Source organism: Chlorocebus sabaeus, chromosome 9 (genome assembly GCF_047675955.1).
Source record: "Chlorocebus sabaeus isolate Y175 chromosome 9, mChlSab1.0.hap1, whole genome shotgun sequence".
NCBI classification, from domain to species: domain Eukaryota; kingdom Metazoa; phylum Chordata; class Mammalia; order Primates; family Cercopithecidae; genus Chlorocebus; species Chlorocebus sabaeus.
The window spans coordinates 28,026,344-28,041,490 of NC_132912.1; the positions used below are offsets into that span (position 1 = coordinate 28,026,344).

General features: G+C 35.9%; 1 protein-coding gene across 4 annotated transcripts in view; it reads right to left on the reverse strand.

Moving 5' to 3' along the window:
• MPP7 (MAGUK p55 scaffold protein 7) overlaps positions 1–15,147 on the reverse strand; it is a 251,961-nt gene that overhangs the window by 85,361 nt on the left and 151,453 nt on the right. For all 4 annotated transcript variants that reach the window (XM_008002649.3, XM_073018824.1, XM_073018823.1 and 1 more), the window contains 2 exons: positions 10,096–10,173; positions 7,620–7,700 (listed from right to left, as the gene is read on the reverse strand). In XM_008002649.3, the coding sequence (XP_008000840.1) occupies positions 7,620–7,700; positions 10,096–10,173 (159 nt within the window). The remainder of the gene's footprint in view (positions 1–7,619; positions 7,701–10,095; positions 10,174–15,147) is intronic.

Consider the following 15,147-nt stretch of genomic DNA (forward strand, 5'->3'; position numbering starts at 1 on the left):
GTCGCCCAGGCTGGAGTGCAGTGGCCGGATCTCAGCTCACTGCAAGCTCCGCCTCCCGGGTTCACGCCATTCTCCAGCCTCAGCCTCCCGAGTAGCTGGGACTACAGGGGCCCACCACCTCACCCGGCTAGTTTTTTGTATTTTTTAGTAGAGACGGGGTTTCACCGTATTAGCCAGGATGGTCTCGATCTCCTGACCTCGTGATCCACCCGTCTCGGCCTCCCAAAGTGCTGGGATTACAGGCTTGAGCCACCGCGCCCGGCGCAAGCAAACATTTTTAACAAATTTTACATTAAAAAGGTTAATAGGTTGTATACTGTGATAAAAATGGATCAAACTAGAAATTAACATCTGTAAATATAAAACAGGAAACCCAAACAACCTCACAAATTTAAATAAGTCAGGATATTGAAGTTATCAAAATGTGTTACAGACAATCAAGAAATTAATATCAACGCCAATATGACATACACATTGTCCATGGAAGGTGACCAAATTTAAAAGAAAGCTGCATACTCTTAAATGTGTTTGTAATTAAACAAGCATGACAGCTAAGTATTCCACTATCTAATCAAAGATAGATATAAAGAAAAAAGTTAGACCCGGTGCCGTGGCTACCGCCTATAATCCCAACATTTTGGGAGGTTGGGGCAGGCACATCACCAGAGGTCAGAAGTTCGAGACCAGCCTGGCCAAAATGGTGAAACCCTATCTCTACTAAAAATACAAACATTAGCCGGGTGTGGTGGCATGCGCCTGTAATCCCAGCTACTTGGGAGGTTGAGGCAGGAGAATTGCTTGAACCTGGGAGGCTGAGGTTGCAAGGAGCCGTTCGTGCCACTGCACGTCAGCCTGGGCGACAGAGTAGGACTTAGTTTCAAAAAAAAAAAGAAAAAGAAAAATAGAATTGATAATAATGAGCCAGTTCTTCTGAGAGATTAGATAATTAGTCATTTCTGGTATGCAGAGCAAGAAACTAGAGAAAAAATATGTATATTAATAGCACTGAGGAATGGGACAGAACTTTGGATACATATCAACAGGATAAATCGAACACAATTCCAACATGATTGAAATCTTAATAAAATGTTAAGTTTCCTAGGAAAAAATAAATAATAAAGTAATTCTAGAAGAGCTTGAAAGCTGGATTAAATCAATAACTACAGAACAAATTAAACGCACTATTGAGAAACTTTCCCCAGAGATGGCATTGGAACCAAATGAAGGGTTGTATTAAAGTTTTCTGTGTTATTTACAGAATTCCAACACATAGTAAAATGTAACATTTCTTTTTCAAAGGTCTCACAACCCAAATGCAAAATCTAACCAGAAAGTATAAAAAGATGACAGCACAACTTTGGTCTCAGGATGATTTTTTTTAAATACCAAAGTAAAATATTACAAAATTAGACATAAAAATCTTCTTTTATCAAAAACAAAGGTTTAATCTCAAGAATTTAATGTTTTATCATATAGATATCTGCAATTATTTATGCTAACGACTAAAAAAGCTTCTATGATCAATTTGATAAGTACCACAAAGGCACTTGACAAAATTTAACACAATTCTGATTTATTTTTTTAAAAAATGAGAGAACAAAACTTTGCAAAATATCCTATCAGAAACCAGCAACAAACATCATACTTATTAATAACAGGAAGCACAGAAGTATCCCCATAAAAGTACAGAAAAACAAAAGCATATCCTGTATTTACTACAAGTTTTGAGCATTTTTTTCCTGCAAATCATATCAAAGCAATAAGGTAAAGGGGGAAATTATCTATAATTACTAAAAAGGAAAAGATTTTTAAAAATCTTGTCAATAACATTGAAAATTAAATGAGATACTTCAGCAAGGTGGTATAAAATAAGTATTATGGAAATTAACATGCTTACTATATACAAACAACATACTTGTTAGAAAATACTCAATAAACAGTATACCATGGGGGAAAATTAATTTATACATATGTGTACGTGCATACACATATAAATATATGCATGCCTGCACACACACATACACATCAGGCCTGGGAATAGACTTAGCAGGAAATATTCCAGGCTTATATAAGGAACAATTTGATCTAAATAAATAAATTGCCATGTTCTTTGATTGGAAAATTTAATTGCATCCCAATGGTTTTTTTAATGACATGAAAAGAGAATTCCAAATTTCTTCTGGGAAAATACATTTGCAAGAATAATGATAGGAATTTGGCCTTAGACGGTATCATGCTACAGTTACTAACGCCTTAGAAGGTATCATGCTACAGTTACTAAAACAATAAAATAATCAAATTAACAACAATCAAACCAAGAGTTCAAAACAGATTCAGATATATAATAAAGAGAAATCAAACTGTAAGAAAATCGCTATCCACTTGAATTAAAAATAACTAGAAACACATCTTATACCATACACCAAACTTTCATACAGGTTAATAATTTCAAACTTAAAAAAATCACATTTTCAAAAAGCCAAAAGAAAACAGGAAAGATAATTTTCGTAAACTTGTCATGAAGAATACAAGTCCTTTCTAAGCTAACTCAGTGCCCAGAAGTCATAAAGAAAAAGAATGCCAAATTCTATTACATAAAAGTACATATTTCTACCCAGTCTTAGAAAATGCATGTAAGATTAAAGAAAAATAACTAAGGAGACATACATAATAATGATTTTATATTCTTATATCACTCACAATTCATTAGGAAAAACACAAAATTTTTATTAACATTATTTAATCACACAGTACTCACTGAAAGCTTGCTATATATCTGCAATTTTTATTCCCTATTCTCATGTGGCTTATATTCTAGTGGTGATCAACTAGCAAAGCTAAAAAAGAATATTAGTTGAGGCTGTGCGTGGTGGCTCACGCCTGTAATCCCAGCACTTTGGGAGGAATAGGTAAGTGGATCACTTGAGGTCAGGAGTTCAGCAACTGCCTGGCCAACATGTCAAAACCCCGACTCTAAAAAAATTAAAAAATTAGCCAGGTGTGGTGGCGAGCACCTGTAGTCCCAGCTAGTTGGGAGGCTGAGGCAAAAGAATCGCTCAAACTTGGGAGGTGGAGGTTACAGTAAGCTGAGATTGTGCCACTGCATGCCAATCTGGGCGACAGAGCGAGACTCTGTCTCAAAACAAAAGAAAGAAAGAAAGAAAGAATATTAGTCGAAAAGAGCTTATGCAATTAATCGCATATAAATTGCAACTGCATAGGGAAACAGGACTTCTCATGCACTATACTGCAGGTGCTCAAGAAGGTCTGTCTTAACAACAAGCTGGAAATAAGGATCAAAACTGTAAAATGTACAAACATCATGTATACCCCAATAATTTACTGTCCTAATTAAAGTTTATTTTGACAAAATATTCCATAAAATCCTCTAATATACAAAAGATGTGCATCATAGTGTTATTTAAATAGCAGAAAAGCAGAAATAACAAAGGTTCGTCTGTAAGGAGTAAGTTAAATAGATAATTTTGTTGACATAAAGAGAAGGCTACAAAATGCCAAAAATATTAAAAGCAAAAAAAAAAAAAAAATCACAGTAAGTAGTGCATTCTATGATCCCACAGATATACTGGGAAAAAAACATTTAATATTTATATATAGAGAAAGGGTTGAAAGGTAATGCAGCCAGCCAAGAGCAGTTACCCTAGAGGTATGTGAACATGCAATTCGCAGAAGAAATAAAAACATAAAAGCATAGGAAAAGATATTCATCCTCACTAATAAAGCAATGAGGATAGGGGCTTCTACTTTCTTTATAATTTAAATGAAAAATACAATTATGTATTATCAAAAAAGAATATTTCTGTTTCCTTTTAAGTCTTTATCAAGTCACTCTGCAAAAAGTAAAAGTGAATGTAATAATCACGTCTTATTAAGGACAAACATCATAAATCATATGTATTAATAAATGATTCCTTCTAATCTCACTTATCAATTTTAAAACATTCTTTCCTTTATTGGTGTGTCTTTGTGTCTGTATGTGTGTATTCCTGTCTTTGTGGATCAAATGCATTTCTATTCCATGATCATGTAACTTGCAAATTTTCTTCTAATATATATTTTTTCAATTAAAAATATTCTTAAGGTTCAACATTTTACACTTAAAGTTTTAATCTATTTGGAGTTCATTCTAGTGGTGACTTTTCTTATTTTTTCCCAGACTATTTGTTATTCCAAGACCATGTATTAAAATTGTCCCTCAAGCTGCCTATCCCCCATACTTCCTTCTACCCATCCCACATTCTTTCATTAGGACCTGAATCGTGTGCCGTGTGTGTGTGTGTGTGTGTGTGTGTGTGTGTGTGTGTGTGTATGTGTGACAGAGCTTCACTCTTTCACCCAGGCTGGAGTGAAGTGGCGTGATCTTGGCTCACTGTAACCTCCATCTCCCAGGTTCAAGTGATTATCCTGCCTCAGCCTCCCAAAGTAATTGGGATCACAGGCACCTGCCACCGCCACCCCCACCATATCCGGGTAATTTTTGTATCTTTAGTGGAGATGGGGTTTCACCATGTTGGCCAGGCTGGTCTCGAACTCCTGACCTCCGGTGATCAGCCCACCTCGGCTCCCAAAGTGCTAGTGTTCTATGTGAATTACTCCTACAGGCTCCCAGTGGCCTTCCTCCATTCAGTATTGTATTTCTCCCATTCTACACCATCAAACCCCTCAAAAGCTTAGTCTGTAGACTACATATGGAGGGACATGTCACTTCCTGCTTCAAATCCTTTCAATGGCTTTCCACTTTTTAAAAAAGCTCATGATTTCAGGTGTGGCCATATAATTTATCACCCAAATAGGGACACAATTGAAAGTGGGAGAAAGGCTATTACTAATAATGCTGGAACTGCAGGCATGAAGCCAACTGTCCTGGGCAAACCCTACTCAAAAAGTTGACTCCCCAGCTCCAAACTGTTACTCCTTCTTCCTTCGCAAGCCACTGTTTGCCTGTTCTGAGGCTGGTTTTGCATTTTCACATCTTCAAATTTAAAGTTTTCCTTTATGGGACTTTACATGCTCTTCCCTGTACCTAAATCATTTCTTTTTCACATCCCACCCCCGACCCATCTCCCACTCCTTTGTACGCTTCTGATTCCCTCAAACTCCAACGTAAGGTCTCAACTTACATGCCACTTCCTCTGTAAAGTTTTCTTCAATATTCTCCCCCTGCCTAAGTTTGGGTTTAGCGCCATTCCTATGTATACCATATCATTTCTATGCACTCCCTCTTTTAAATCCAGTATTTCTCCTATCACCTTCACTAGTGCACATACATCTTCTATAATCTGCATCCATAGGGCCTGGCACACACTAGGCATTAGAAGAAAGAAAATCTAAGAATAAATGGATGAGTGAAGATCTGTTGCTGGTGACATTTATAAACTGCCAAAGAAAGTTATACAAATTTTCAAAAAGAATTGGCAGATGTGTGGAATATGTGTGTTATCTTCCCAGAGTGGGTGCATATTTGGTTGTGTGTGTGTGTGTGCACGCGTGTGTGTCTGTGTGTGTATCTGTTTTTTTAAAGTTCTATTACTTTGAAGATATACTTCAACTTCCTTTTCAGTCCAATGAATTAAGTATTTAAAATGAAATAGCAAATCTTTAAAAAGTAACTTCCCTAATCCACTAGAAATTAAAGATAATATTCAAATTAACACACTAGAGTTATATTTTTCATATTTTAACTGTCAATTCAACTAACAACCTACATACCTTGCTTCTGCTTAAAAGGAAAACAAACAAAAAAAGATTTTAGTTTACTCCCAGGGTAAAAATAGATTAACTGATTATATCCTGAAATAGTCTAAAATTTATTTGGGGGCTTAACTTGTTAAAGTAATATGGAAACGAGGTCAAAGTGATGATAGATTAAGAATGACTTCAAGAAAAGCAATGTTAAATGTTAGATCAAAAAGGGAAAAAAGATATTTTCTTCCCAAGACTAGCTAACTACAAACCGGCATTGCCAAACGAAACATCATGTATCCTGGAATATTACCTATTTTCTACACATATGAATACATGTCTTTCATGCCAACTTCATACCATTCTTTAGTCACACTGCTAGATAAAAAGAAAAATAACCGAATTATCTACCTAAAATATTTTCCACATAATAAAATGTAACTAATTATTATAAAATTTTATCAAATGGCCCTTCTTAATAACGTCTAAAGTCATGCCTCCCTCTTGAGCCAAATACCAGTTCTCATCCAGTATAATATTGCATAATTAGCTATTCCATTTGAAACACTCTTGAACCAAATACCATGATTGGGGATATTTTTTGTCTGAAACATGCTGCTTTCATTTCTAATACCCTTGAACCAAAACAATAAACTCAAAAAGGAGTTTAACAAGCTACTCATAGCTAACCTCACCCTCCCCTGGGTGACACTAACTTCTCAGGGGCAGTCTAAGACCAAATGAAGAAATCTTCAGAACATTCTGTGGCTAAAAAATCTCTTTAGCGTTTATCTTTAACATCAAGGAACTTTTCTGCTCTAATTTGATCCTTGCTCTTTTAGAACAAAAATTTAATAAACTTCCTAAACCACAACAAATCAATTACCCCCACATCACTAATCATAGCCTGTTTAGCTTTTACAGCAATACATTCATGTACTTCTATTTACTTACAGAGATTAGGGCTTATAGTCCATGCATGTTTTTAACCTCGTCTTTTATTTCATACCATCTCTCTTTTTATAAAAATAAATTCAAAACCAAGTACGGCACAATTCCGAAAGTTATTTCTCAAGAAAAGTAGAAACTAGTTTTTGTATCTAAGAAGAGATTTTCATCCAACACTCTACATATGCTCACCAGTAATCATCACAAGTTAAATGAGCATTTTAATTATGTAATTATGTAATCCATATGTAATTCTGACTCACAGAACAATATCTGACACATAATTGCCACAGAGTCAAGTCCAAAATGTATACAGTGCAGGATTTAGTGCAGTAATGATCTCAGAATAACTACAGGAAAATTCTGAAATGCCTGCTGTAAACTGATCACATTTGGAGGAAAAATAAGTGATAAACTTAGGAGGCAATGGGAAAGGGAGAATTGAAATCTGTCTGCCAATATTTTATGAGTATTTTACACTGGAAAAGTGCTCTTCTCTGTAAAACGGAATGACATTTTGAAACGTAAATTAGTAAAGGGACAGGAAATGGGGAGGTGAACGGGGAAAGAAAGAGGAATGCTGAAATGATCCTACAGAAAAATAGGTATCTTTGTCAAACATATTGGAATCCCATTAACTACCCAAGTACAATAGACCTAAACAAAATTACTAGTAGGTTCTGTATAGTGTACTCTTAACTTTATTTAAAACGAAGATGACCTTGAAGCTACATTATATTTGTCAGAACTTAAATTCTGAGCTTCCCAATAAGAGTATTTTGCGGTTTCTCATCACATTATAATCAAAAGCTCACCTCTTTCTCATTAATAGGATTTAGGCTATTAGAATACTGTGCCCTATTTGAAATACATTTACTTGAGAATTGATGCTCGAAACAAAATTCATCTGAAGGCTCAGAAAGTGGCCCTGTTTGAAGGTATTTATTACCAGCGTAACATGTCCTCACCTTCACACTGGGTTTTGACAGTAGTTTCAACAGCTCTCTGATCTCACTGTTTAATGGCTTGTTCTGAAGCTCTTCGGCCAGCTGCAAGGGAGATTACATTGATGTAAAGAACATTTAGTAAGAGCATTGTGGGACTGGGTGTGTGACAACTGAGAATCTGACTAGCTCAACGCTACTGCTTTCCAATCTTTAAGGAGAGGTCAGCATTAAAAAAAAAAAAAAACAGATCGTCAATCATTGCTCTTCCTTTTAGGCCTTCGGTAGTCCAGATCCGAGCCCAGGCTCTCGGCTGAGTACAAATCAAGTAATCGTATCAGCCAGATCACCTTCTGATTTATTGCAAGGAGGGCAAACCCCAGCACTTCGTCCATGTGAATGGTCTTTTGCACCTAGACAAAGGACCACTTGTAAGAACTGGATAAAGCTTTGACACTGTAACCTCCCCCACCCCCCACAAAAACAGAGCTTCTGAATGAAGTGGTGAAATCCACAGGGTTTCCAAAAACCCATGGGGATTCCAAAAACCCACAGTAGCTGTGCTGTTTAGAGCTAGGGTAAAAATAATTAGAATGTCCCTAATAGAGCAAATGGCCTGAAACTTTTATTATGTTTACCTATACAGATGAAGAAATCTGTTAAATGCCAACCAATCATAATACCAATCGTAAAACGAGCTATAATGGGTTGACAGCTACCCTGGTACCAAAAATGCTGACTGTACTCTACTATAATAACCAAGAATTCCCATTTGGGTTCTACATAAAGAAAGTGTTACAACTTCAAACCTGCCCCAGGTCTTCCATTAAGAGATATTCCTATCGAAATTCCAATTCAATTTCAGGCTATAGGAAAGATCCCATAATTTTCATAAGAAAAGCAAGATTCAAACAGGAAAAAAGGCTAGAATTATGAAATATGTGGTATATATATAAATGTATTTTTATTTAAAAACTCATCTTAAAACCTTGCATGAAATTTCCATTTGCCCCTACTTTTTCTACCAAGCTAAAAATAATTGTTCTTATCTCTAGAAAAGGACTTTTCTCTAAAAGAAGGGCATAATATAAATTATACACCAAAAATAAAATCATAGAAAATTATAGTCATTAATTACCTTTCAAACATTGCTTTTACTTTTTTGAGGTAATATTTCTACAGCATTTTTAACTTACAAAAAGACACAGAGGTCATTTGCACACTTTAGTCACTTAAAACATAACATTTTAACATTTAAATATACTGCTCTGACAAATTATAAGATACTATGGTTTATCATATTTACACAGCAGTCTCTAATTTTTTATAAAGGAATATTGTTGCAATATGATTGAATCACACAACATTGGTTTATGAATAGTAAATGTTTTAAAACTGACTTTTTTAAGGTTTTCTTGGGTGGCAACTGTGCCTTACTTGAGCATGCGTATCTACATCTTCATTCACCTTCACTTTAAAAGTTTTGTTTCAATAATGCAGAAGTAAGCTTCCTCATTAAATACATATTGAAACATACTTGTAATCTTTGTAGATAAAAACAGAAAGAAAAATGGGAACTAAACAAGTAGCACGGAACCTGCGTATTTATTACCTATGTGTATTTTCTAAATTAGAATGCAAAGGAGTTCAAATAAAATCAACTTCTCAAGATGGCCAATTTTTTAATTATATTATGGCCTGAATATTTTACCACACTGAATTATAGCTTGTCTTATCAAAAATAAAGGAAAAAAATATTAAAAGCAACAAATACGCTACAGGATATCACTAAAACCAGCCTTCACACTAAACATATTTCTATTCCAGTTTCGTGTCCTTTATAGTTTATCCAGGTGTGTTCTCAATTCATCCGAGTCCGAAAGTTAACAGTAAGAATCAGCGAGCTAGTTCCCTTCCCCCAAGCTTAAAATAAAATTACAGCTACAGGAAATTAACTACTCCATCAATGCCAACTGCTTCTAAAATTTATTTTTTGGTTATGAAGGTAATTTGGAAAAGCCTAATATCCATAAATCATTACTATGTTTTATAATCCATTATAAAAACAATCCTGTCTTTTTATGTATTTCATATGCTTCGTTCGTATCCTAGTATCTGTCATTTTTTAGTACTGTCAGCAATAGAGCTATCTCATTTGTCTTTATTTCTCCATAACATTCCTCTTGTCTGTGACTTTCTCAGAACACCAACAGCTGACAGCTTCTCTCTCTCCACCAGTTTAAAGCCTAAAATTCCTATTACGTAGTTACCAAAGCAGAACAAGAGAGTAGCTACATGCAAAATTTTTAGAACAGGAAAGTGAATGAAAATCAACATAATATTAACATAAGCTCAGTGATGACAGGACTTCTTGAAACATTTGTAACCTCTTCTGCTTTTCACTCATAGGATCACAGGCGTCTGTCTGCACTAGGACAGGTTCTGCCTGGGCCAGGTCTGCAGCAGACACGTCCCGGTGAGCTCGGAGAGGCACACTTACGTCATCGGCCAAGGCCGCCGCACCATGGAGAATGGGCACCGGACTCTGCTTCTCATAGTAGTGTAGTTTTTCATGAATCTGGAAGAAAATCAAATGCATATAAGTTCACCTGGTAGCGAAAAATGTCAGATAGCTGCATACTGTTATACTTGAAAAGAGAATCTGAATCCTTGGATATCCTAAAGTTATATGTTTATGACGTATTACGTACATGTAACATGTTTGTATATGCTAATATAAACCCATAGGTGACATGTATGTGTGCCTAATTCATCTATTACTATGGCCCAGTGTTTACAACATGGAGTCAGATGGAAAAAACAGTCTTTATCAAACAGAACCCACTTGAAACCTAAGCCTTTGTCTTTCTCCTCAATAAACATGTAAGTTTTGTGATGTCTATTATCTCTAAAATCTATTGCTGCAATATTTCAAGTATCAGTTGCAGTTTATATTCCTGCTAAAAATGTAAATTATGATTAAAGCAAAGCAATAAACTGCCAGCCGAATTTTGGCAGGTTGGTATGGAATCACTGTCAAGAGGGAAGAAGCTGGCACTATTTGCGCCTGGGTGCCACATCCAGGAACATCTGCCCAAGCACACTGTTCCTTTTATTATATTTATTCATTCTTTTCTTTGAAATTGCCAACTTTCCCCCTCAACTTCAAATTTCTAAGAAACGAAGGGATTTCTCATAGCTAGTGACATTTCTTATAATTATTTAGCATAAATGAGATCATTTTTCATATTGTACAATACTTATAATAATAAATTTTTAAAATTAGTCCTTCATCTCCCATTATTGTGACCCAAGAAACACAAAGGCAAGAATCTACGTAAATGCCATGTAAGACAGACTGAGTTCCTTAAAAAATCTAGCAGAAGGTTGAGAAACAAAAGACCTGTTGACAAACACATAACTGTCAGCACTTCAGTTTCATCTATTTCAGCTCTTGAATAGGCGTCCTTTCACATTTTGTACTTGAAAACTCACTTTAGTCTCTTTTTATTTATAGTTGAAGAAAAATGTCCCCCACCATATACGAAAAACAGTTGCACCTCACAATTTCCTGTCTTTAACAGGTATCAAGTAATACACTCTAACTATACTCAAAGCTAACCAAACTCCATTGTAAAAGTCTGGAAGATAAATTTTATTCTGATTAGCCAGATGCTATTGCTAAGAGAGGATTCTATTACATTTTTGGCAACCTGGTACACAATGCAAAGCTTCAGGGAAAGAATTTTGACACTTATGATATTACCAGAATAATCAGAGCGACATTTTTACTTAGTATCTTAGAACCTTTAAAGATGTATCATATCGAGGTAATAAACAACCTTTAAAGACTACAAGCTATAAAAAGTTAGATTTGATTTGAGAAACTATGAACACATCATTTAAAACAAAAACCAATCATACTAAGCTAAATTCATCATTGGTGGTTCCTCTCCATCCCTTATATTTTCTTTCTCATTGATGGTTCCTCTTCATCCCTTGTGTTTTCTTTCTGATGGCTTCCAATTTTCCCAGGTTAATTTCCATGAATACTCTAATTATAACATAAAAGTATGTGCCCCAAATAAATACATTATTTCTCCGCTTCATTTGCTTCTTCTGAGCGTCTTTTACAAATAGTCAGTTTCTCTTCCATCATCTTCTCTAGATCCTGACCCAATTGATAGAATATCCCACCTCTAGCCTGCCCACTCCTGGATTTTGTACCATGTCAAACATTTTTTAAATGTTCCAGAATTTCAAAGTGCTGGTAACCCTGTGTTGATATGTGTTTTACTTTACTGCATCATTTTAAAAATTAAGTTGGCAGGGGAGTAAAAATTTACTCTAAATAATTTTGAGCTGTTTGCTGTTTCCAAAAATATTGACAGAAATTCTGCTTTTTATTACTATTCATGATAACCAAAAGGGAAAAAAATGATTTTTAAATTCTAATTAACAGGCAATACATATAGACTTTACCCCAAGGCTATCCAATAGAACTGCCTGTGATGGTGAAAATGTTTTATAGCCGTTTGTCCAATATGGTTAGCCACTGGCCACATGTGGCTTTTGAGCACTTGAGCTGTGGCTTGACTTGAGGAACTGCATTTTTAATTTTATTTAATTTTATTTACTTTACATTTAAATACCCACATGGCGCCAGTAGCTTTCTTCTTGGAGAACATGACATAACTTTATGCAGTCTATAATTTCTCTTTATATCCCAGAAAAATTTACTCTGATACAGGGTGACGAATTTCCCTAAGTGGGAACATTTTGGGATCTAGTAGACAAATACATAACCAAAGATGTGGTTTCATCACCAATGAGCAATCTAGCATCTATTATTAAGTATCAGGTGTAGCCAAACCTGCAAAATCTCATTTATTTTAACTAAACATTTCCCTTTGCAAATTCAATCACGTAATAAAAGTACACTTCAGACCGGGTGTAGTGGCTTCATGCCTATAATCTCAGCACTTTGGGAGGCCAAGGCGAGCAGATCACTTAATGTCAGGAGTACGAGACCAGCCTGGCCAACATGGTGAAACCTCGTCTCTACTAAAAATACAAAGAAGTAGCTGGGCATGGTGGCAGGCACCTGTAGTGGCAGCTACTTGGGAGGCTAAGGCAGAAGAACGGCTTGAACCCGGAAGGCGGAGGTTGCAGTGAGCCGAGATCTCACCACTGCACTCCAGCCTGGGCTACAGACCGAGACTCCATTTCAAAAAAAAAAAAAACAGTATACTTCATTTTTCTCCCCTGAGCAACTGGAAGAGGAGGAAGCAGAGAAGGAGATGAGGGAGGAAAGGAGTTAGGAGTGAAGAAGTCTGGAGAAAAGGGGAAATCTGGTTAAATTAATTTTACATAACAGTTATTCAAACACAAGATCCTAAAAGTCAGGACATGCTAAAATATATTAAATGCACTATTAGGAAAAAAGGACATTTCAAAATCTACATACATTATGCCCTACGTATATGTCCATAAGGGTTTTTTTTCTATAATTACAGTTGTAATCAGAAAACGTCAGTAAAAATAAAAATCATTTTAATATGTAAGCAGTTCTCATAAGGAAGCCATAGTTACCTTCATTTACAAACTTCCTAAAAATAAATGTTTAATTTTAGTGAGGAAATCTGTTTTAGTTATGTACACAGTAGAACTTTTAAAAATAAAGCTTCAATAATTAAACTATGAATAAAGTACCCCCCAATGCAGTCATGTGTTTTATACCTGTCGATGATGTACAGACTCCACCATGGCTATCTGAATTATATTACATTAAGTAAACTAAAGCTGTAATCCTTTTATTGGTTTCTATTACAAGTACAAAAAAGTACTGAAAATTACTGCTCAGTAATTTGACTCTTCAGCGTGTTAATTAATGGTACTGGATCTAGAATTAGCACATGCATGCATACACCTATTTACCTCCATATTTAAAATCCTGGGGGTGGGGAGAAGATTCTGGGTACTAAAAAAGAAAATCCACGGGACACAATCCTTTCAGAAATATGTATTTACTTCTGATGCGTGACCTTGAAATATCACCGGCCACTTTGCTAATTTTACAACGTAGGACTCCTGGACTTGGTGGATAAAACTCTCAAATCCTAAGCCATAGACCAACCAGTCCATGGATGGTTACAAACTCTTAAAGCTGACTTTCTCTTGTTCTTACCTAATGCCAGGAAGGGCCAGACCAGCTTCTTTGTCATTTCCCTAGTAGTTTAAAGTTTTCTCATCTTCCCACTCACTAACAACGTAGTCCCAGAAAAGTAGCTACTGTGTGTGTGTATATTATAAAGCCTAAAAACTTGGAGGCTGTACCTGTGCTCAAACTACACAGTCAGAAGTAAAAATGTAAACAAATAAAGCCTTCCCACAGGAATCGCTGGGAGCAACTGGTACTTTGCCTTCAATTCCAGCCAGGGTGTTTGCAACATCTCCACACAGATGCATAATTCTTATAAGGAACATGCCTATAAAGTCTACAAAATACAAAGCACCAAAAACAGTTTTTAGGCTTACGTGAAATTATTAAAAAGCAACAAACCATCAACATTTTCATTTTGGTTGAAAATGCAGCAATTCTATTTGAAACCACTTCTCAGAACATTTTCTACAGATCAGATTCCCTTAGTTCCCAGAACAATATTCTAGAGAAAGTAGCCAGGGCATTAAACATTTCTTTGGAAAATCTGAGTTAGTTGGGGAAAAAAAAAAAAAAACTTGAATTCTCCAATCCAGAGATATAAAACCTGTCCCATTTTGAAACAACCCCAAATTTCTACATAGATTTATTTTTCACTTCCCACATATTACAATGATCAGAGTTGCCATTCTTCAAAAATCTATATTTCAGTAATTGTTGATGAACTGGGAACTGTTAAATTTTTGATTTGATGGATGTTACTACAGATAACGTTATGGAACTCAGACAGGTTTCAACATACAAGTAGCAATCAATTACCTTGTATACTTGTTTGCAGTTTACATTTTAACAAACACTAAAACTGTAATCAGAGCTTAAAACTAGTTTTGTAACAAAAGATGGAATGAACCATCTTAAAACGTGGTGAGTCGGGGATCTATGGCTAGGAGAGCTCACGGGTGACTCTCAGTTGATTCATGAACTCCTGGAAACTATATACAACTCGTTTGCATGCATTTTCTAGGAAAATAATCTCAAATACAGATGGATGATTGATGCTAAAGGACTTAAGACTTTATTCATTAAATAAACAAATAGCCATTAAAGGTCAGGTGCGGTGTCTCACACCGGTAAGCCCAGCACTTTGGGAGGCCAAGGCAGGCAGATTGCTTGAGCCCAGGAGTTCAACACCAGCCTGGATAACACGGTGAAACCCCATCTCTACAAAAAATACAGAAATTGGCCAGGCATGGTAGTGTACACCTGTAGTCCCAGCTACTCAGGAGGCTGAAGTGGGCAGACTGATCGACTGACTGAGCCCAGGCGGCGGAGGTTGCAGTGAGCTCAGATTGTGCCACCGCACTCCAGCCTGGGTGACAGAGCCAGACCCTG